Source organism: Hoplias malabaricus, chromosome 16 (assembly GCF_029633855.1).
Source record: "Hoplias malabaricus isolate fHopMal1 chromosome 16, fHopMal1.hap1, whole genome shotgun sequence".
NCBI classification, from domain to species: Eukaryota; Metazoa; Chordata; class Actinopteri; order Characiformes; family Erythrinidae; genus Hoplias; species Hoplias malabaricus.
Genome location: NC_089815.1, coordinates 22,288,000 through 22,308,934, shown reverse-complemented (window position 1 = coordinate 22,308,934; position 20,935 = coordinate 22,288,000). Strand labels below are relative to the sequence as shown.

At 39.1% G+C, this 20,935-nt stretch overlaps 1 protein-coding gene across 2 annotated transcripts; it reads left to right on the top strand.

The window, feature by feature from the left end:
• Positions 1-714: 714 nt before the first annotated feature.
• On the top strand, positions 715-19,896 carry aspm (assembly factor for spindle microtubules). 2 transcript variants are annotated; one of them, XM_066647078.1, is made up of 30 exons: positions 715-1,068; positions 2,426-2,569; positions 2,660-4,139; positions 4,371-4,439; positions 4,526-4,624; positions 4,850-4,996; positions 5,464-5,700; positions 5,963-6,030; positions 6,112-6,253; positions 6,339-6,469; positions 6,606-6,781; positions 6,944-7,089; positions 7,191-7,276; positions 7,512-7,721; positions 7,910-8,108; positions 8,370-8,512; positions 8,721-8,849; positions 8,932-9,126; positions 9,606-13,301; positions 13,401-13,550; positions 13,785-13,951; positions 14,044-14,203; positions 15,728-15,937; positions 16,234-16,383; positions 17,336-17,527; positions 17,647-17,839; positions 17,932-18,086; positions 18,518-18,625; positions 18,713-18,885; positions 19,554-19,896. In XM_066647078.1, the coding sequence occupies exons 1-30, from the start codon at positions 781-783 to the stop codon at positions 19,654-19,656; spliced, it is 9,546 nt and encodes a 3,181-aa protein (XP_066503175.1). In that variant the 5' UTR covers positions 715-780; the 3' UTR covers positions 19,657-19,896. The 2 variants fall into 2 exon arrangements, with proteins under 2 accessions (XP_066503175.1, XP_066503174.1); XM_066647077.1 differs by having other exon boundaries at positions 18,449-18,625.
• The last annotated feature ends 1,039 nt before the right edge of the window (positions 19,897-20,935 follow it).

The following is a 20,935-nucleotide window of genomic DNA, read 5'->3' as shown; positions in this document are numbered from 1 at the left end:
CCCTCTGTAGATGAGAACATTTTGCCCCTTCCCACCCCACCCCCACCCCATATTCACACTTGAATTTCCCCTGGGGATCAATAAAGTATCTATCTATCTATCTATCTATCTATCCATGTACACATCTTTTACTTACAAGCTCCACTGGAATTTATTTATACATTCATATAAAACTACAACTACTTGTATATATAAACTGTAGAAAAAACAAAAATAAAGTCATTGTTAAACATATTTGCTCCTAATTGCTTCCCTGCACAAAAAATAAATTATAAATCAGCTTAAAACCTGCACATTTGTTCTGCTAAAATAACACATTTAACACATTTTCAGTGACTGGTAAAAGACTTCTTTGAGGTAGGCCTCATCATATTTTCTTGGCTTGAGAGAACTCATCATCTGCTGCACGTTTTTAGACTTAAACTGTAACAATGTGTCGGAATCCTACGCTTACATAAAAATACAGAGAGCAGTTAAGACCAAGACTCTGCAGTTGGACCCAAGTGATCATCGGAATGAGGCGTTAAAAGGTCTGTGTTGTGGGCGTGGTTTATGAACGTTTAAACACATTCTAGAACTCTGATTGGCTGGATTTTGTTTTCCTCTCTCTAATTGGGTGGCCCAGTGTCGTTCTGTGACGCTATTGGTCGATGAATGCGGCATCCGATTCAAAATACAGGATCTCGAGGCTGATGTTGAACGTGCGGTGGTGTGGGTTGTGTGACGGAGGAGGGATCCGGAGTCCGTTGTAATGTTCAGAGTGGAAGAATAAACGGGAGCATGTCGCACGAAGTGGCGAGAGCGGATTTATTGGATTTTAGTCCAACTCTGAATCCTCTTTCTGGCAGAAGCGGAGATAAAACCAACAAAGAAAACGACGTGTCGGTGTTGAGTCTGGTGCAGTTTTCTAGACCTCCTTTCGTGGCTTTCGGGACAACAAAGTTGGGTTCATCTAAATCTTTACCTTTACGCATTGAAAACCCGAGCGAGGATGATGTAATAGTAACTGTGGATAAAATACCATCGTCCAAAGGTTTTTCAGTGGATCAAACGTCCTTCACCATCCAAGTGAGTTTGCTAATCATTTATAAGCTATAGCTAGTGCTAGTTAATAGTCACCTAAAGTTTCAAAGCTGTGGTCAGCGTTAAGATTTTTTGGCGGCGTTGTTGTTGTTAGCTAGCAATAATAATAATAATAAAAAAGATGTTGCACTGCATATTGTGTTGTTGTTTATCTGTGACGTTGTTGCTGAACTGCCTTTAAGTTGCCTTTGCACACCACTCCCATGGGAATCAAACTTTAAACCTTGTAATTATGGCCGTGCTATATTTTTATGTATCATTAGCAATATGACTGAGCATTTCTGTTATGAAACTGCAATGTTTCAAAAACAGTCACAAACGGGCAAATTCAGACAGCAGGTGTTTCCTACGTCATACATGTAAGGATCAAACCTGTTAATATTGTAGGCAAGTAGTGGAGTTGTATGTGGATATATAATCAAGGATTAATTGCATTCTCATAGATCAGTGGTAACTAAATAAAAACGTTTAGTTTCATCTAAGCCACCTTTAAGCCATTAGAGGATTTTTGTATTGTAAATTTGGACCAAAGTCCCTTATTAATTTAATCTCCCAAGGCTCACTTACACCCTATAAGCTATATATCAGCTATATGTGTTTTAAAAATTTTCCAGCCCTGTGCATTTTAGGGAATTTTACACATGCGGCTGAATCCAAAACAACTGTGTTCAGGAACTCTTAGCAAGTGTATATTGTAGGCAGCAGGGAACAAATGAAGTTCAGCCAAAGTGAACACGCATTTCACTGGGTGTGGTTTAATATTAGTAAATGTAATTTGTGACCTGGAATTTATAGAATTAACCATAGCTAGTTCCACACTTGAGTACCATCCCAACTTAGTGCATGATGTCATTTATAAAACACAGAGAGAAACTCGAATTATGATTTTTCTAAAATAAATTGCAAGTCAGTAAATATAAGTAAGATAAAACTAGATTAATTTCTCATTATTATCTCTGAGCAGAAGACAAATGATTATATGTCATATATGTGCAACTCAATCAAAAATATTATTTGAATACATGTACCATGGCAATTGTTGATGCAAAAACATTCTCCATAGAAAACTACCAAAGAAACTGAAACACTCAAAACCTTGCATAGGTTCACAATGCCTTCAACACACCAAGCATTGGCTACAGAAGTATAAAAGGTGATATAAATGCAAATTTTACACAGTAGATTAATTTCCATGAGAATATACTTGACTTTAAATAAGTGGTGCAATTTGGTTACTTCAGGAAAGTACCAATCCATTCTTTTTTGTTTAATACACATACATAATATAGTTTTGTTTGCTACCACTTTGAGATGACTTACATGTAATTGTATTTATTAACAGCCTGAAGACAGCATCATTCTAACTGTAATATGGACCCCTGTGGAAGAGGGAGGTGTTCGAGAACTTCTCAGCTTTGTTGCAAATGGCATTGTCAAACATCAAGCGATTTTGCTTGGAAAGGCAGAGGCCAAAAAAAAGAAAAAGGTAAGCAGTTAATTATTTATTCTTTTATAATTTCTGTGACAGAAATTGAGTAGAACTAATAATGAACTATATATCTTTTTTTTAATATAGAAAAGTCTATGGGATTCAATCAAATCCAAAAGAGACATTTCCACGTCCTCCAAAGGTGGAAAGGTGGTGTCAATGCCTGTAAAGGCAGTCAACAAGACATTTCACGTATCTCGACAGCCACAGTACGAGAGGAATAGAAGGTCAAACCCATTATCAACTTTAAATCACGAAAGGCCTTCTCGCAGATCAAGTGGAAACAAGGATAGAAATGACCAATCTTACTGTCCTCAGATCCCACAAGATCTACCCAAATCTGTCAAGGAAAGCATAGAAAACAATCTCATTAAAACAAACTCTCCTCTTGTTGTGTTAGTTCCTGCCGATAAAATTCTTGATGCTTCTGGCAAGGCAGATATGTCCTGCTTACCTCTACCTAAAGAAGTCAGGGTCTTGAATAAGACACTTTCACCCATTAGCACTCCAGAGCGGTTTTCCAACCCCCTGACAACCCGGTTTCAAAGTCCACTTCCTGTCATTGGGAAAATCGTAACGGATAGTGGTAAAGACCCTGGTACACCAAGAGTTTCTATGAAGGATGCATTGGCCATCATTGAATCTGATCTGTCTCATGCTGTGAGCCCTCCAAATGCTTGCTCAAGCTTTAACCTGTCAGATTCTCTAGAGTCTGAAAATGTAAACACAGAACCAGAAGCAGACACAAGAGCTTTTGTGAATTCTGTCCCTCAGATTGATGATGATCCTCCTCAGATTGATGTTGCTCAACCAAGGCTAACCTTCTTTGTTCAAACCAATAAAGTCCCCAGTGAGAAGTCAGGTCATAATGACCTCATGCCCAGCTCTGCTGTCTGCTCTGCCACAGTAATCAAATCTTACAATAGACCAGATGAAAACCAGGATCAGAAAGATTTTAAATCTAAGAAGCTTTTTAATTCTGCTACAGTCACCAAAGGCAAAGCCGAGACTTCTCTTGAGAACGGTCCTGGTGGACGAAAAGTAAGAACCTCCAGACGTAGACTACTGGAGAAAACGCCATCGATTTCAGTTCCAAGCAGTGAAGAGTCAAACACAGTGTTATCCCATGGGATCTCTGCTCTACCTGTCATTAACTGTGACACAGATGTTGAATTTAAATTTATTGTAAGTTCACCACAGATGTCACCCCAGCAGCTGACCAGGCCTCATCCACCAGCCCTCCAAGATCAGCCCAGCACCACTTTTTCTGCACCATGTCTGCCAGTCTCTACTATTGAGGCTAACGTTAATGACGCAGTATCCGTTAACTGCCATACATCTAAACAGTTGCTATCCTCTGTCTCTCTGGACTCATTTCCTGTGCACAGTCAGGTATCTAATCAAAACAGAAAGAGAAAAAGTGAAGAGTTTTTAAGAGATTGTTCAGATGACCCAGCAAAATCATTTCAAGTCAAGAAAACCTCTTCATTAGCACAAGAATCCAAGAAGCCATGTTCTGGGAAACGATACACTTCAAGTTGTGGACAAACACAAAGTAAACCCACTGGTAAGTAAACTTAAATTCTAGGCAAATGAACAAAGATTTGTTGCTTCACTCACATTTTTAAGTTTTTCTGCATGTATAAGACCTTTAGAGCAGCACTACAAAAAGCATGTTCATTGGAGAATTTTAAGTGATGTCCCATTTTTATTAAAATTATTGAAATGTTAGTTTTAACATATACAATTTTGATCAGTGTAGAAATCAAGATGTTTAATGTGTACAACTTATTTATAGCACCCCCAAGCTTGAGAAAGTCTACAAAACAGCCACCAAAAAGGTCCTGCCCAAAGTCAACTCCGCAAGGTAATCTGAGACTTTATACTTTCTTTGTTGTAAATTGATATTATACTCATTCCTCAGCTAAAATACTTGATCCTTACATTATACAGGACAGTCTTTGAAGTCATTCAGTGCCTCAAAAGTGAAAACATCCAAAGTTATAGCTGTTGCACAGTCCCGACTCACCTTCATAAAGCCTACACAGACAGGTATACTTGAAGTCATTTTCAAAATAATGAAACATAATCTGTCAAATTTGTGAAACATTGCTAAATGATGCCACCCCCCACTCTCTCCCCACTGTTTCCATATATTATCCATTACATTTTTTACTGGCTTCTTAGCTAACGTAATGTAAGACAGTGAAACATAAAGCAGTGTTTATTTTCTTAATTAAAAATAACATCCTGAGACATTTGTTTTAATTTTGACAGCCCTACCAAGGCATCCTTTGCCATTTGCTGCCAAGAACATGTTTTATGATGAGCGCTGGCTTGAGAAGCAAGAAAGGGGCTTCACATGGTGGATGAATTATGTTCTTACTCCAGATGACTTCAAAGTTGCCACAGAAGTCACCAAAGGTGTGTTTTCTGTCTTTTTTGGTTTCACTCAGAACACAGAACTAGCTACTAAAGCAAGTGCACTTAATGGGCCAAGGCTTTTGGTTTGCCAATATGTCTCCTTTAGTTTAGCCACTGGTCTGATTTCAGCATAACTAATGTGAGTTGCCAGGATATTTTTCTATACAGAATGTCATACAACTTCCTGAACTGTATTTATGAATATTGCAATATTAATGTTATTAATATTCATGTTAATATTAAGTTCTGGATGTCTTGTCCTCTAATATTTGTCAGCCATATTAACCTCATAGCGCCAAAACTAAAATAAATAAGCATTTGTGGTATGTGGGGAAAAATGTGCAATTTTTACCACCACATCTTTTTTAATAATAAAAAAAAATATGAACAATTGAAATAATCAGTCTAAACTTAAACACCTATTAAACTTTAATATGTTTCTATGAATAAATCTTTGTTTGCTATAGTGAATGCTTTATCCCTAACTATGGGAGATGAGAAGTTTAACATACCCAAGGCACCAACTAAGGAGGAGATGTCCTTCAGAACCTACACAGCTCGCCGGCGCTTGAACCGTCTTCGCCGTGCAGCCTGCCAGCTGTTCACATCAGACAGCATGGTGAAGGCTATCCAGAGGCTAGAGCTTGAAGTAGAGGCAAAAAGACTTCTAGTACGCAAGGATCGACACCTCTGGAAGGATATAGGTATGTGAATATAAGGAACAAGATAGGTGAATACACTGAAAAACGTTTTTATGATTTCAGTCTCTTTCATTTAAAGCAGAAAATCTGAATAGGACCTCTCCGATCAAAAAAGCTGAATCTATTTTTGATGTTAGCCAGTATGAGCTGTGTGATAGAACATTTGCTAAATTATTGCTGGCAATTATTTAATCAAATAAAATGTAGCATGCCATTTAAATCATTAACTTGGATTCTAAATTGACTTTTTTAAACCCCTCCACAGGTGAAAGACAGAAAGTTTTAAACTGGCTTTTGTCGTACAATCCACTTTGGCTTCGAATCGGCTTGGAGGTATATACACTTCTGGAAAATTATTTGCTGTTGAAGTGGAGAATTATGGTTGTATGTGCTAATTGCACCCTCTTATTCCAGACAATCTTCGGTGAGTTAATTCCCTTGGAGAGCAACAGCGACATCATGGGTCTGGCCATGTTCATACTTGGGCGACTGCTTTGGAATCCAGACATTGCTGCAGAATTCAGACACCCAAAAGTTCCCCACTTGTACAGAGATGGTAATATTTAGTTTGTTTGTTTGGTTTTACGTCAGTTTAATTGAAGTGGTGATTAATATGTTTGCCCTATTCTTTTACATAACAGGACACGAGGAGACTTTGTCTCGCTTCACTCTCAAGAAACTGCTCTTGCTTGTTTGCTTTCTGGATAAGGCAAAAGAGTCGAGACTGATTGAACACGACCCATGTTTGTTCTGCATGGACGCTGAATACAAGGTTCTTATAATATTTGTTATAGCATTATTTATACGTACAGAAATAATTTCCTTCAGTGAGGTAGTAAAACCCAAACCCTAAACATGTTTGTAATTTTTTCTTTCTTTCTTTCTTCTTCCCCCCCCCCCCATCTCAGTCAACTAAGGATTTGCTGCTGGCTTTTGCGCGGGACTTCCTCAGTGGGGAGGGCATTCTCTCTCGCCATCTCAGCCTTTTAGGCCTCCCTGTGTCCCATGTCCAGACCCCACTGGCTGAGTTCAGCTTTGCTGTACAGAATCTGGCTGTAGATCTGAGATGTGGCATTCGCTTGGTGTATGTTTAAGAAAAGCATTTATTCACTCATTTTACAGACATTCTACAAATGTTACAGTTGCATTAATATGTCCTATCTGAAAGAGAACAATATGTACCGTTTTCTGACTTCTAATACTTCATACTTGAATTTTGGTTGTTGTTGGAATATTTTTTTTTCAGGCGCATCATGGAACTCTTCACCCAGAACTGGTCTCTGTCAAACAAACTACGAATGCCTGCTATTAGCCGTCTTCAGAAAGTGCATAATGTTGACATTGCACTGCAAGCACTCAAAGAAAAAGGAGTAGACCTGAAAGATGAGCATGGTACTTCAGTGGTTTTACTTGGTTGCCTGTGTTCTCATAAAAACAGACATAAACTGCAATATATGTAGATGACATATACTAATAGCATAATGATTTTCTAGGGACTGTCATTGACTCCAGAGACATAGTAGATGGACATAGAGAGAAGACTCTTAACCTCCTATGGAAAATCATCTTTACCTTTCAGGTAATATCACTTATTCGGCATATATCAAGGTCCAAAAATTTACTACTAGACTAGATTACATACCAGTCCACAGGATGTTAAATTTCTGTCTTGATGTTAAAGGCCCTAGTGCTCTGTAAGACTTTTGGAAAAGACAGGGATGTATCTGTGATGATGTTTTAATACATATTTATTTGCTTGCAATTTTGTCCTTTATTGTACTTGGTACCTATGTATACTGGTTTATTTCTATTAGGTTGAAGTTCTGCTTGATGTGGAGCAACTCAATGATGAAATTAGCTTCCTCAAGAGAACATGGAGAACAAAGCAAAAATTGGCTTTGTTAAAGGCAGATAAATGTGCTGTGATGAGGGCAAAAGGAAATCCAAGATCTGAGCAGCCCAGTGAGAAGCTTAATCTTCTGCTGGACTGGGTCAATGCTGTCTGTGAATTCTACAATTTAAAGGTGGGCCCTGACTGTTTTTATATGCAAAGTTTCATGTACCCATCATATGATGTGTCATCTCTTTACTGCTGTTTCTGTAAGTGCCGATCTCACAACAGTGCCTATATCATCTTTAATGATATTATTCTTGTCAAATAAGGAATACAAATGAATATATAAACTCATTTGTTGTCTTATTTTCCCGGTAGGCTGAAAACTTCACTGTGTCATTTTCTGATGGGAGAGTTCTATGCTATCTTATTCATCACTACCATCCAAATTACCTGCTCGCTGAGAAGATCAATCAGAAAACCACACAGACCATTGAGTGTGACCAACGTGGCAAAGTGGAACTAAACAACTCCTCCAGTGACTCAGACTGCTCTTTTGACTCCTTAGAACAAAATGGTAGAGATTTTTTTTCCCCTTTTGCTGTAACTAAGGGGTTATTCCACTAAATGCTCTGCAAAATTCAGTTGTAAAGCATTACAAAAGCTGATGTGAAATACTTAATTATATACTTATATAACTGTAATATATATTTTATTACAATTTAGAAAATCAATAAAATTCCTCTTAAAAAGTTGCTGTAGGTCTAAGTGTAAATATTTATATTTATTTATTATTTTTATTTAATTATTTATTTATTTATTTTTTTATTCTGTTCAGGATCATCACCAGTAGATTTCAAGGAGCTTCTAGAGAATGAGAGGAGCAATTTTCAGCTTGTGAACATGGCAGTGTCTTACCTGGGAGGAGTTCCGGCCATGATCTCTCCAGAGGACATGTCTAACACGATCCCGAATGAAAAGGTGTGTGGGTTTTTTTCTTTTGGAGCATCTTATCTAACATGTGGTGATATTAGGTACAAATTTAACATAGTTTTCCAGGCTTTAAATACTTATTTCCAACAAAATCCTCAAATTTCTCATTATTAGTAGCCGACCCTTGTCCCTTTTTAATAGTAATATGGATTAGTTGTCAGCAGACAAAGTGACTTATATTGTTTGTGCTCTTCAGGTGGTGACTTGTTACCTGTCCTTCCTTTGCACTCGACTCTTGGATCTCCGAAATGAGACTAGAGCTGCCAGAGTTATCCAAAGTGCCTGGAGGAAGTACAAACTGCAAAAAGACATGAAGATTAATCAGGTGAAGTGCAAGGCCAAAATTTGTATATTGTATTGTTCTACATCTGAGATATCTCATTATTTATTGCATTTTCTGTGAATAGCAAAGAAACCAGGCGGCGTGTAAAATTCAGGGACTTGTGAGGAGCTTTCTACAGAAGAGGAGGTTAAACAGACAGAACAGAGCTGCCACCATCATTCAGGCTTTCTGGAGAGGTTTCTCTGCCCAAAGAGAGCTGAGACGAATGAAAGAGGCAAAGCGCTTGGCAATGCAAAACAGAGCTGCAGTTTTAATCCAAGTATGACCTGTTTTCCCATATGTCTTTTTTGTTAACAATGGATTTAGAGATGTTTCTTCTCCAGTTAATGAAATGAATCAATGAAATGAGCAATTTTATTTTTATTGTTTTATTTGATACCAAATACCAAATGTATAATTTTGAAGTTGTTAGAACGTTATAGTGTTATAGAAACTTATTTCTAGACATTTTTACTTTTTAAATATGTTGCTGTTGAATTCTGTATGAATTCTGTTGCTGTATTCTTCTTTGAAATAAGTAAAACTGTGAAATATATCTAGCAATAATATAACTTTACCAAAACCATTACATAAAACAAGTTACAAATTTCAAGGAAATGTTAATACTACAATATTCTAATAAAATGAAAAATAGATTTGTGTTTTGTAAAGTGCATGTTTATATTAATTTATCCATATGAATGGTGAAGTTATTGCCATTATTTGATTTTTTTTTTTTTTTTTCTTCCCCCTCTCCAGAAAGCATATAGGGGATGGAGAATGCGAATATTTCTGAAGAAGAATCAAGCGTCTGTTGTCATCCAGACAGCCTTTAGAAAATGGCACACAAGAAAAATGACCCAGAGAAATTCTGCTGCAGTGCGGATACAGACATGGTACAGAATGCAAAGATGTCGCAGACAGTACCAGGACAAGAAATCATCAGCCATTTACATACAAGCATGGTTCCGGGGTAATTTCCAACGACAAAAATTTCAAACCTTGAAGAAAGAGAATAAATCAGCCACTGTCATCCAAAGTGCTTTCAGGGCCTCCCTTGTCCGAAAACAGATTCGTGAGATGCGACAGTCTGCAGTCGTAATTCAGACGTGGTATCGGGCCTGCTTGCTTAGAAATGCAGAGCGGAGGCGATATCTAGAATTTAAATCTGTGACAGTAACTCTTCAAGCAGCATTTCGAGGATGGAAGACCCGTAAAGAAATGGCATGCCGCCACCAGGCAGCTCTTGTGATCCAAACAGCTTACAGAAGATTTGTGGCTCAGAGTTATTTCTGCTCTTTAAAAAGATCAGTTGTCGTTGTCCAGCAGAGGTACAGGGCTAAAATGGAGGGTGAAAAGTTAAGAAAAGAGTACCAGTCTCTTAAATGTGCCACTGTGAAAATACAAGCCTTGTGGAGAGGGAGAGCAGAGAGGAAGAGGGTTGACCAGCTTCATTGTTGTGCTGTTGTAATTCAGTCGTATTTTAGGACATATGTAATTCGAAGAAAGTTTATGGCGTTGAAGCATGCAGCTGAACTCATTCAAAGACGATACAAGGCCTTCAGGATGGGAAGGAAAATCCAGTCTGAGTTTTTGGCCACTAAGAAAGCAGTGACTGTGCTACAGAGTGCATATCGTGGCATGAAAGTTAGGCAAGACATGATCAAGAAAAACAAAGCAGCCACTTTGATTCAATCACTTGTGAAAGCCTTTATGTGTCGTAAGACATTTTTAGCTCAAAAAAGAGCTGCCACCAAAATTCAGCAGCACTACCGTGCACATGTCCTAAGGTTTTCAGAAAGAAACTATTATTTGCAGCTCAGACAAGGTACAATAAAGCTGCAGGCCATATACCGGGGCTCTAGAGTGAGAAGAGAGCTGAAGATGAGGCATCAAGCTGCTACTGTAATTCAAGCATGTTTCAAGATGTATAAGGCACGGGTGTCCTATCTGGCTGCCAAGTGTGCTGCCATCATAATACAGCAGCGATACAGAGCACACATCCTTGGAAAGGGCACACGTGAATCTTATCTAAGAATCAGAGCCGCCACTGTATGTATACAGTCTACGTTTAGGGGAATGAAAGTTCGCAAAGATCTTCAAAAAATGAATAAAGCAGCCTCGACAATTCAGGCTTGTTTCCGTGGACATTCAGAACTTGTAAAGTACAGGAGACAAAAATGGGCAGTGTTGGCTATTCAGCAGCGGTTCAGAGCTAACAAGATGAAGAACATGGTTGAAAAACAGTATACAGCAATGAAAAAAGCAGCTCTATGTATACAGTCAGCATATCGTGGCATGAGGACAAGGAAACAGATTGCAGAGATGCAAGCAGCTGCCAGGGTTATCCAACAGAGATACAGGGCATACAAGCAGTGCAATGATTATAAGGCCCTCAAGCAAGCAACTGTCATCATACAGAGAAAATACAGAGCTAAAGTTTTGGCAAAACGTCAGCGTGAGCAATACTGCACCATGCAAAAAGCAGCCATCGTTTTGCAGGCTGCGTACAGGGGAATTATGGCCAGGCGTGCGATCCAAAAGTATCGTGATGCAGCCACCATGATACAGGCACACTACCGAAAGTACAGAGTAAGAATGGCTTTCCAAGCCATGAAACTTGCTGCAGTCCTCATCCAGAGACAATACAGGTGTCATCTGAAAAGAAAGGAAGCAAGAGAAAGCTTTTTGAAACTGCGCCACAGTGCCACGGTCTTGCAGGCTGTTTTCAGAGGGAATCGGACAAGGCGTGAAATCGCAAAGTTGCATTCAGCAGCTACAGTGATTCAGAGGAAGTATGTGGCCTATAAGGAAAGAAAAAGCTTTTTATCCTTGAAAGCTACAGTAGAGCTTTGTCAACAAAAGTGGAGGGCCATTTTGGCTTCAAGGAAAGAAAAGAAAGCATACCAAGCTAAGCGTAATGCTGTGATTGCAATTCAGGCATCTTACAGAGGAATGAAGGTTCGGAGGCATATGCGAATAAAACATGAGGCTGCAATTACCATTCAGGCTCATGTCAGGAAGCATATAAGCAGAAGATACTACCAGAGGCTACTATGGGCCACCAGGATTGTTCAGCAACGTTACAGAGCTAATAAAATGATGGCGCAAGATCTTGAGTCCTTCCGGGAGAAGAAGAGGGCCGCTGTAGTTCTCCAAGCGGCATTCCGCGGTCTCAAGGCCAGGCAGAGTTTGAAACAAAAGCATCAAGCTGCCGTTGTGATACAGAGCGCTTACAGGTCTCACTGTGCTCAGACTTGGTATTTATGCATGAAATATGCTGCCATCACAATTCAGCAAAGATATCGTGCCATGCTTGTTGCTAGAAAGCAGAGAGAAGACTTCTTGAAAATGCAGCATGCTGTCACTGTCCTTCAAGCCTACTTCAGAGGGCAAAATGTGAGGAGGGAGATTATTCGTCGACATCAAGCAGCTACTCTGGTTCAGGCTGCTTTCAGGAAACACAGAGAGATGACAAAGTACCAGGCCATGAGGCTGTCTGCCATCATCATACAGAGACATTTCAGGTCCTGTGCCAAGGCCAAACTCGACCATGAGAAGTATCTAAGACTGAAAAAGTCTGCTCTACTCATCCAGACAGCTTTTAGAGGGTTTACAGTTCGACAGAATGTGGCAAAAATGCACAAAGCTGCCACAATCATTCAGGCTGCTTTTAGAATGCATAAGCAACGATCTGTGTTTAAGCGGCAGTGCTGGGCAGCAAGCGTTCTCCAGAAGAGGTTCAGAGCATACAGACTTGGACATCAGCAAATCCAAAGGTACCAGCAGTTAAAGGATGCAGCCATATGTTTGCAGAAGTCTTTTAGAGGCAGGCAGGCAAGGGACCTGGCAAAACGCATCAAATCTGCAAGGACAATCCAGTCATACCTAAGGATGACCATCCAAAGGCGTCAGTTTTTAAAGACAAAGGCTGCAGTTGTGTTAATCCAGGCTGCATATAGGGGTCATTACCAAAGGGTACAGCATGCCAGGATGATCAAATCTGCAGTGCTAATCCAACAGTGGTACACATCACGTAAACTGGTCCAAAAACTGCGACATGAATTCCAGACAATTCAGAAAGCCACAATAACTTTGCAGTGTGCCATTAGACGAATGCACGCAAGGAGACGGGCCGAGAGAATACATGCTGCTGCGAAGATTCAGTCTGTGTTACACATGTATATTCACCGCAGTCGCTACCTGAAGCTGCGTACATGTACTATAATGGTTCAAGCTCGTTTCAGAAAGTGCATTGCCAGGAGAAGTTATCTGAGACAGCAGGATGCTGCTGTTACTATACAGACATACTACAGGGCATACCGAGCGAAACTGGAACAGAGGCAGCTTTATGTAAAAACACTGGAACGTGTTCAGACTCTTCAAGCCCATATTCGTGGGTTCATTGAATACAGAAGATTAAAAAAAATGAGAGCAAGTGCCATCACAATTCAGGTGGGTCTTTTTATAATAGCTGGGTTTAATCTTGTGTTGGTATTTTTTCATTTTCACATCAAATCCTATTTATGTAACTGCCACCCCACCCCCTTTCAGGCTTATTACAGGGGCATGATCGAAAGACGTAAATTTCAGCACCATAGGAAAGCTGTGAGTGTTATTCAGAAACATTACAGAGCTTACCAGCTCTGCCAGAGGGAGCGGACACAGTTCCTCAAACTAAAGAGGTCTGCGATTATGATACAGGTAAAGCCAATTACAATGCCATTTCTATACATTTAAGGAGCAAAACATAATTTATATCACCGTAAATTTGAGAATAATTAAATTGTATGAGTCACTGAAAATATTAGGTTATGATCCATAGATCAACTGTCCTCGTATAGCTGCAGCCATGTTTAAAATAGGTTTAGTACAAATGAATTGATACATCCCAGACGTGTCATTATAATGATTAATTCCATTTTTTTTCATTTACAGGCAGGATTCCGTGCCTACCAAACAAGAAAACTTGAAGCTCAGACCCAGGCTGCATTAAAAATTCAAGCTTGGTTCAGAGGATGCCAAGCTAGACGTGACTACCTAACAAAACAAACTGCCATCAGAACCATCCATCGATGTCTGCAAACAAGACTTCAGAGAGCACGGTACATTTTAACATGCTTGTTTCATTGTTATTTAATTGCTTAATTACTTGTTGCTTCATTTTTAGCTCATATTAATTCACTTTTCTGTGCAGATTTAGAAGACTCCAGCACAGCATCCGTGTCATTCAGCAAAGATGGAGGGAAACTCTGACTGCAAGAAAAGAGCGAGCTCACTTCCTAAGAATCAGAAAATCAGCTGTTGATATACAAGCGCTATGGAGAGGTTATAGAGTCAGAAGGTTAATTCAAAAGGTAATTGTCCCTTTTACTGTTTCTCTCTCTCTCTCTCTTTCTCTTTAAATGAAGGTTTAAAAAAAGAAAAATTGAAAAGCTAAAAGTAACTGTTTCCAGATGCCAATATCAATACACAGTAACCCTTTACTGGATTAAAGTGAGTGTGTTAGAGTAGAGAATATATTTTCTAAACACCAACAAAGCCAAATATCCATCCATTATCCACCGCTTATCTGGGTCGCGGGGGAAGCAGCCGAAGCAAAGAAACCCAGACCTCCCTCTCCCCAGCCACCGCCTCCAGCTCCTCCGGGGGTATACAGAGGCCTTCCCAGGCCAGTTGAGACATGTAGTCTCTCCCGCGTGTTCTTTGTCTGCCCCGGGGCCTCCTCCACGTTGGACATACCCAAATAACCTCACCAGGAATGCGTCCAGGAGGCATCTGGACCAGATGCCCAAACCACCTCAACTGGTTCCTCTCGTCGTGGAGGAGCAGTGGCTCCACTCCGAGTCTCTCCCGGATGTCCGAGCTTCTAACCCCATCTCTAGGGGAGAGTTCAGACACCCTGCGGAGAAAACTCATTTCAGCCGCTTGTACCCGCGATCTCGTTCTTTCGGTCACTACCCAAAGCTCGTGACCATAGGAGAGGGTTGGGACGTAGATCAAACGGTAAATCGAGAGCTTTGCTTTTCTGCTCAGCTCTCTCTTCACCACAACGGACCAGTACAGAGCCTGCATTACTGCTGACGCTGCACTGATCCACCTGTCAATCTCCCGCTCCATCTTTCCCTCACTCGTGGACAAAACCCTGAGGTATTTAAACTCCTCCACTTGAGGCAGGATCACACTTACAACCTGGAGAGAGCACTCCACCCTTTTCCGACTGAGTACCATGGACTCGGACTTGGAGGTGCTGATCCTCATCCCTACTGCTTCACACTCGGCTGCAAACTGGTCCAGCAAGAGCTGGAGGCCCCGGCTCGATGAAGCCAACAAGACCACCACAATGCCAAATAGTCAATTTTATTTTATTTTGTTTTGGTGGTCTCATTTGCGGACCTTATTTGCGTATGTTCGCATTACAAGTGTCTTTGGTTCATTTTCTTTTTTTTTTTTTCTAAGATTGAAGTTGGCTGTCTTGAAAGTTAATATTCATAATTTTATCTGTCTGTAATGTGAGTGAGGCTTTCTCTGAAATGGCATGCGTGCACACATTGTATCACTGTGTATCATAAAGGTATCAGTGTCAAAACTGTTCCTAAGCCCTATGTAGTACATTCTTAGTATTTACCTAACAGCTTTTACAAAAAAATACTCCTCAGTATGTCTAACACATTCATCTAAATTCATTTTTTTTCTTTTCTTTCTTTTGCTCCTCTAATATTCATTGTATTTTGGAGTATAGATCATGTCACCACCATTTTCCTTCCCTCCTTGTTTCCGTCCCAAAGCACAGGCTCTTAGTTGCAGGACCATACTCATTTACAAATTTTAAAATATAATTCTTCCTTTTATTAACATAACTGAATTTATTGTGTTAATAGGAACAGAATGCAGCTGTGGTGATACAGTCAGCATTCAGAGGCTTTAGACAAAGACATGTATTCAAGCAGAAGAAAACTTCCATCCTAGTGCTCCAGCGGCGATTCAGAGCATTACAACTTGCCAGAGCTGAGAAGGAGAATCATTTTAGGAGAAATGCTGCTGCTATTGTCATACAGGCATTTTGCCGTGGCTGGCTGGCAAGGAAATTGGTAAATACATTGCATTTGTGACTAATCCAAATATATGAGCATAATATATTCCCAAGTTCTCATACTAATCCCACAGTAATATATCCATCATTAGTACCTGACTTCTATAATGACCTTGTGCCTGAATGCAGTCAGGTCCCCACAGCAGTGTTTTAACATGAATTATAAAGTCTTCATAGAAAAATAGAAGCTGTTGTTGCAGAAAAAGGGGAAGAAACTACATAATGATACAATTTTTAGACTTTTCTTTTTTCTTTATAGCTTCTTGTTTCATTTTTTTACAATTTATCTTTTAGGCAAAGGAAGCTGCCAGATCTGCAAGAAGGCAGCGTTTCATTGCTGCTGCTCACCACCATCTGTGTGCAGTGAGGATCCAGAGAGCCCTCCGTGTGCACTGGGCACTAAAAGCAGCCAAGAGGCAGATTTCTTCAGTTATTTATATCCAGGTACTTGAGACCTCCTGTATTGAAGGTTTCCTTTCAGCCTCTTCCTTTCAGAAAACAGACCCCCCCCACCCCCTACATTTATTTTCTTACATTAATTATAGAATTTTCCACTTGTACTGATTGCCTTCTTTACCCGTTTTTGATGGAATATTATTTAACATTTGGCAATTCAGTAGTTAAAAATTACTTACACGTTTTAAACATTTTTTGATGGTGCTCATTAGCAGAGAACATTGAATTTGTACATACATACTCACTTAGCAAAATTAACAGTATGAACCTAAAATGCAGTGTTAGATGAAGCTTTGGATCATGACATCAATTTAAAAAGAAAAATAAGCCTTTGATTAGAAGTGCTGCAGGTAAGGCCTGCAGTCCTTTAAATTTTGGTTGAGACTTAATTCTGATTATAGATATAAACGATATAAAAGCCAAGAAAAAACAAGATAGATAACATTACAATTAAATATAAACCTCTTGGCCTTGTCAATATTCACTTTTTTTTTTTTTTTTTTTTTAAACTTATTTTGAAATTGAGTGCATTGAACTGATGGCAGCATCCTATAATGAACATCAATCTGTGACAGATGCTGTAAATAATGAATATTGAAAATGTGTTTAAAAATCTATCTAATATTCTCGTTGAACATTTTTATATTGTGATTATTTATTGACATTGAATTATTGTCCAGGCCTACCTGCACGTACAAACACCACTGTGTAAAATAATGTAATGTAATTCTAAACATGGAGTGTATGAGGAGAGTTCAAACACTTGTTGTTAATGCTATTTATTCCACTATTATATGGCATCCTGGCACTAAGGCGTCTAGAGAAAACGCTGTCTAATTTGCAGCACTACCTCGTAGGTACAATTTATAAATACAAATGTTCCACAAATGCACTCGCTGTTTATTTACTATCACTCCAATTTCTATTTGTGCTTTTACAGCGCTGGTTCAGGTCCAAACTTCAGAGAAGGCGTTATCTTGAGCAAAGACAGAAGATCATCACAGTACAGAGAGCAGTAAAGGCTTGGTTAAATCATCGCAACCAAGCTGCCATTGTTATCCAACATGCTGCCAAAAGATTCCTCCTGAGACGGAAGAAAGAAAGACTACAGCAAGGAATTATAAAAGTTCAAGTATGTGGCCTAGTTTTCCTAAAAGCTTAATTTTATATATATTATTTTATATATCATATATTTAATATGCCTTTGCTTAAAGTTATTATAATATAATATGATGGGTTTTCTTCTTTTAGGCTCTTTGGAGAGGACACTGTTCCAGAAAGCGTCATGACTCCACCAAAGTCATTTCAATCAGACATCGCTTGAGGAAAGTCAACAGAGAGGCCAAAGAAGAAGACAAACTGTGCCATAAGACTGCAACTGCCTTAAGTTACTTGCTTGGATATCAAAATTATGCACATATTCTTGCTGCATTAAAACATCTGGGTAATACATTTATGATAATATTGTACTGCACTTGAAATTGTACTGAAGGTGAAAGTGAAGATACTAACTTCATGCTTTTCATTTATCTTAAGAAACTGCCACCAGACTTTCACCAGAGTGCTGTGAGCGTCTTGTGAAGAGTGGAGCAACACACACCATCTTTACCCTGATAAGAAGCTGCAACCGAAGCGTGCCGTCAATGGAGATTATTGCTTTAGCTACTCAAATTCTTCTCAATTTATCAAAAGTAGGTATTTTAATCCATAGGTGTTTTTCATTTATTTGGAAACCCTGGCACTGCTGTCTGTGAAGGAAGTGTGTAAGATGTGGCTGCCTGTTCAGTTACGAGTTCTTACATTCTGCAATATAAAATAGTTTGTTGTTTGTTAACTTAAGCCATTTTCAGGCACAGCATTAATTTACTGTGATTCTCTGGAACATCAGCTTTGTTCACACGTACACTCACTCTGACATTAGCCAAACTTTGTACGGGGGCTGGTAGATGGTTTTTACCCATACATGATCTCAAATCCTTTTTCTCACAATACAATTTTTGTCCTTAAAATCTGTGGCATTAATTTTTCTGCATGGTTTTCCCTCCCCCTGTAGTACAACAAAACCATTGATGATGTTTATGAAGTGCCAGACTCTGTGGACACACTCTTGGATCTTCTCCAGATCTACAGAGAGAAGGCTGGTGATAAGGTTGCAGACAAAGGCGGTAGCATTTTTACCAAAGCGTGCTTCCTTTTGGTGATTTTAGTACAGGATGAAAGACGGGCAACGGTGAGTATCACCTTGGCATTAGTACATGGGTTTTCCTTTTCAAAACTAGTACATCCTTTAATATATTTCTTTATTAATGTTGGCTAGGCGGTGAAAAACCTCCCCAAGGCTTCAGAACGCATTCGCAGTATCTACCGGCTCACACTTCGAAAATGTAAAATGGACGTGCAGAGGACACAAGTAAAGCAGAGGATGAATGTCTCGCTCAATGGAAGCTTCCTTCTACAAGCCACTCCTCAAAAGTCCAAAGCAGTGTCCAGGTATGTAACGTGTGTCTTTGTATGTGCTATGTATATACTTCTGGAATTCAGATCAATCTTACACACATCATTCATCTAATTAGCAGGGTCAGGAACATGAGAATGTTTTTAGGAAGGTGTCTTTAAGTTATGATTTAAAACGAGTTTTGTTACCATGAGAGTATTAGTTTAGAGTAGGAATGGACAGCCTTATCTTAAAGGAACTAAAGAGTTAGTTTTACATCCCACTTACATGTAAATCTTCAACTTTTTATATTTAATTTTGGATCTACAGCTAATGTCGCTGAAGAACTCCAGAGGACATTGGCTTTCCCTATATTCCATTAAATACATTCTCAAATCTCCTAAAGTTATATCCATGTCTCAGTTGGTTCAGACTTGAGACAAGGACTTATGGACACCACAGATTACACTCTCCATATATTAGTTATTTTAATAAATAACAGTCAAACTTATTGCTACATATTTAGAGAAGAAATATTTACAGAAAAATGGAGATGCATATTTTTAACTGGGCAGCATTGATGTGTTTATAGAAGAGAATTTTAATTTGAAAGGCTGTTGACTCCTAGGGTTCTTTAGTCGCAAATTCTTCAAGGATCTAATGCTAAAGAGGTAAATCTAGGCATTTCTAGAACTTTTGGTTGATTATTAATTCTTTTGTTCAGATTTGCCCCGGCCTGGGTTCTTCACAGAGGGAAGATGAAGGATATTGTTGATCCTCTTGGAGCCATCCAGATGTTGGTTAAAGCTCTCACACTCATGCCTTAAAATGCTTATGCTTAATCAGTGAATGTGTGTGTATATATGGTGTATACATTTTTCAGTGTGTTATTTTTGCCTCACAAGGCAAGCTTGTAAATATTGTAAAATATTTTACTAGTTTTTACCTTAAGGAAATACTTCCAATTGTCAGCTTTGAAGCTTTTAACTTTTAGATGTGGTTCTGTTCGAACATAGAACATCAGCTGTAAAAATGGATCATGTGCTGCAATAAAATTGTGTATACACTTTGCTGTATAGGGTTTGCCTTTAATTTCTTTTCTTTCTTCGCTGCCAACATCTAATCACACTGATGTAAAAGTTGCAGTGTTTGACAGTGCCTCAACTTCAACCACAATCAGCCAGAATTTTCGTTCTTAGCAGCTCTCCAGGCTACTTCCAAGCTTTTCATAAGGTGGACTAGGCATCACTCTCCATCCACTCCAAAGCGTGTTGAGCCGGCCAAAAGTTGTGTTGAATTGGCTGGTTCCTTAGGTTCCAGAGCAAGCATGTGCTAGCTTCCACCAACCCAGCTTTGTAGCATTGTGTGATTATTGGGATTCTTAGCTAATGGTGGGAGCAAAAATTGTTAATCTGTTTTTGTTTGGCTTATTTAGGTTTTTATTTTCAGTGAGAATAGAGATTCCTATTCTGTTATTCTCTGGGTGAGAGGCCAAATGCACTCAAATTTTTACAAAACCGGATTCCAAAAAATTTGGGACACTAAACAAATTGTGAATAAAAACTGAATGCAATGATGTGGAGATGGCAAATGTCAATATTGTATTCGTAATAGAACATAGAAGACAGATCAAAGTTTAATCTGAGTAAATGTAACATTTTAAAAGAAAAATATGTTGATTCAAAATTTCAGTGTCAACAAATGCCCAAAAAGTTGGGACAAGAAGCAGTAAGTGGCTGGAAAAAGGAAATTGAGCATATAACGAACAGCTGGAAGACCAATTAACACTAATTAGGTCAATTGACAACATGATTGGGTATAAAAAGAGCTTCTCAGCGTGTCAGTGTCTCTCTGAAGCCAAGATGGTAAGAGGATCACCAATTCCACCATTGTTGCGCAGAAAGTTAGTGCAGCAATACCAGAATGGTGTTACCCAGTGTAAAATAGCAAAGACTTTTAAGTTATCATCATCAACCGTGCATAACATCATCAAAAGATTCAGAGAATCTGGAATTATTGCTGTGCATAAGGGTCAAGGCCGTAAAACTCTACTGGATGCTCGTGATCTCCGGGCCCTTAAATGTCACTGCATCTCAAACAGGAATG

Bases quoted from the DNA above. Each gene is read 5' to 3' on its own strand.
- aspm (XM_066647077.1), top strand. From the start codon at position 781: ATGTCGCACGAAGTGGCGAGAGCGGATTTATTGGATTTTAGTCCAACT. The intron at 15,938-16,233 runs GTAAATACATTG...TTTATCTTTTAG, and splicing joins GCTGGCTGGCAAGGAAATTG to GCAAAGGAAGCTGCCAGATC. The intron at 18,087-18,448 runs GTAGGTATTTTA...CTCCCCCTGTAG, and splicing joins TTCTTCTCAATTTATCAAAA to TACAACAAAACCATTGATGA.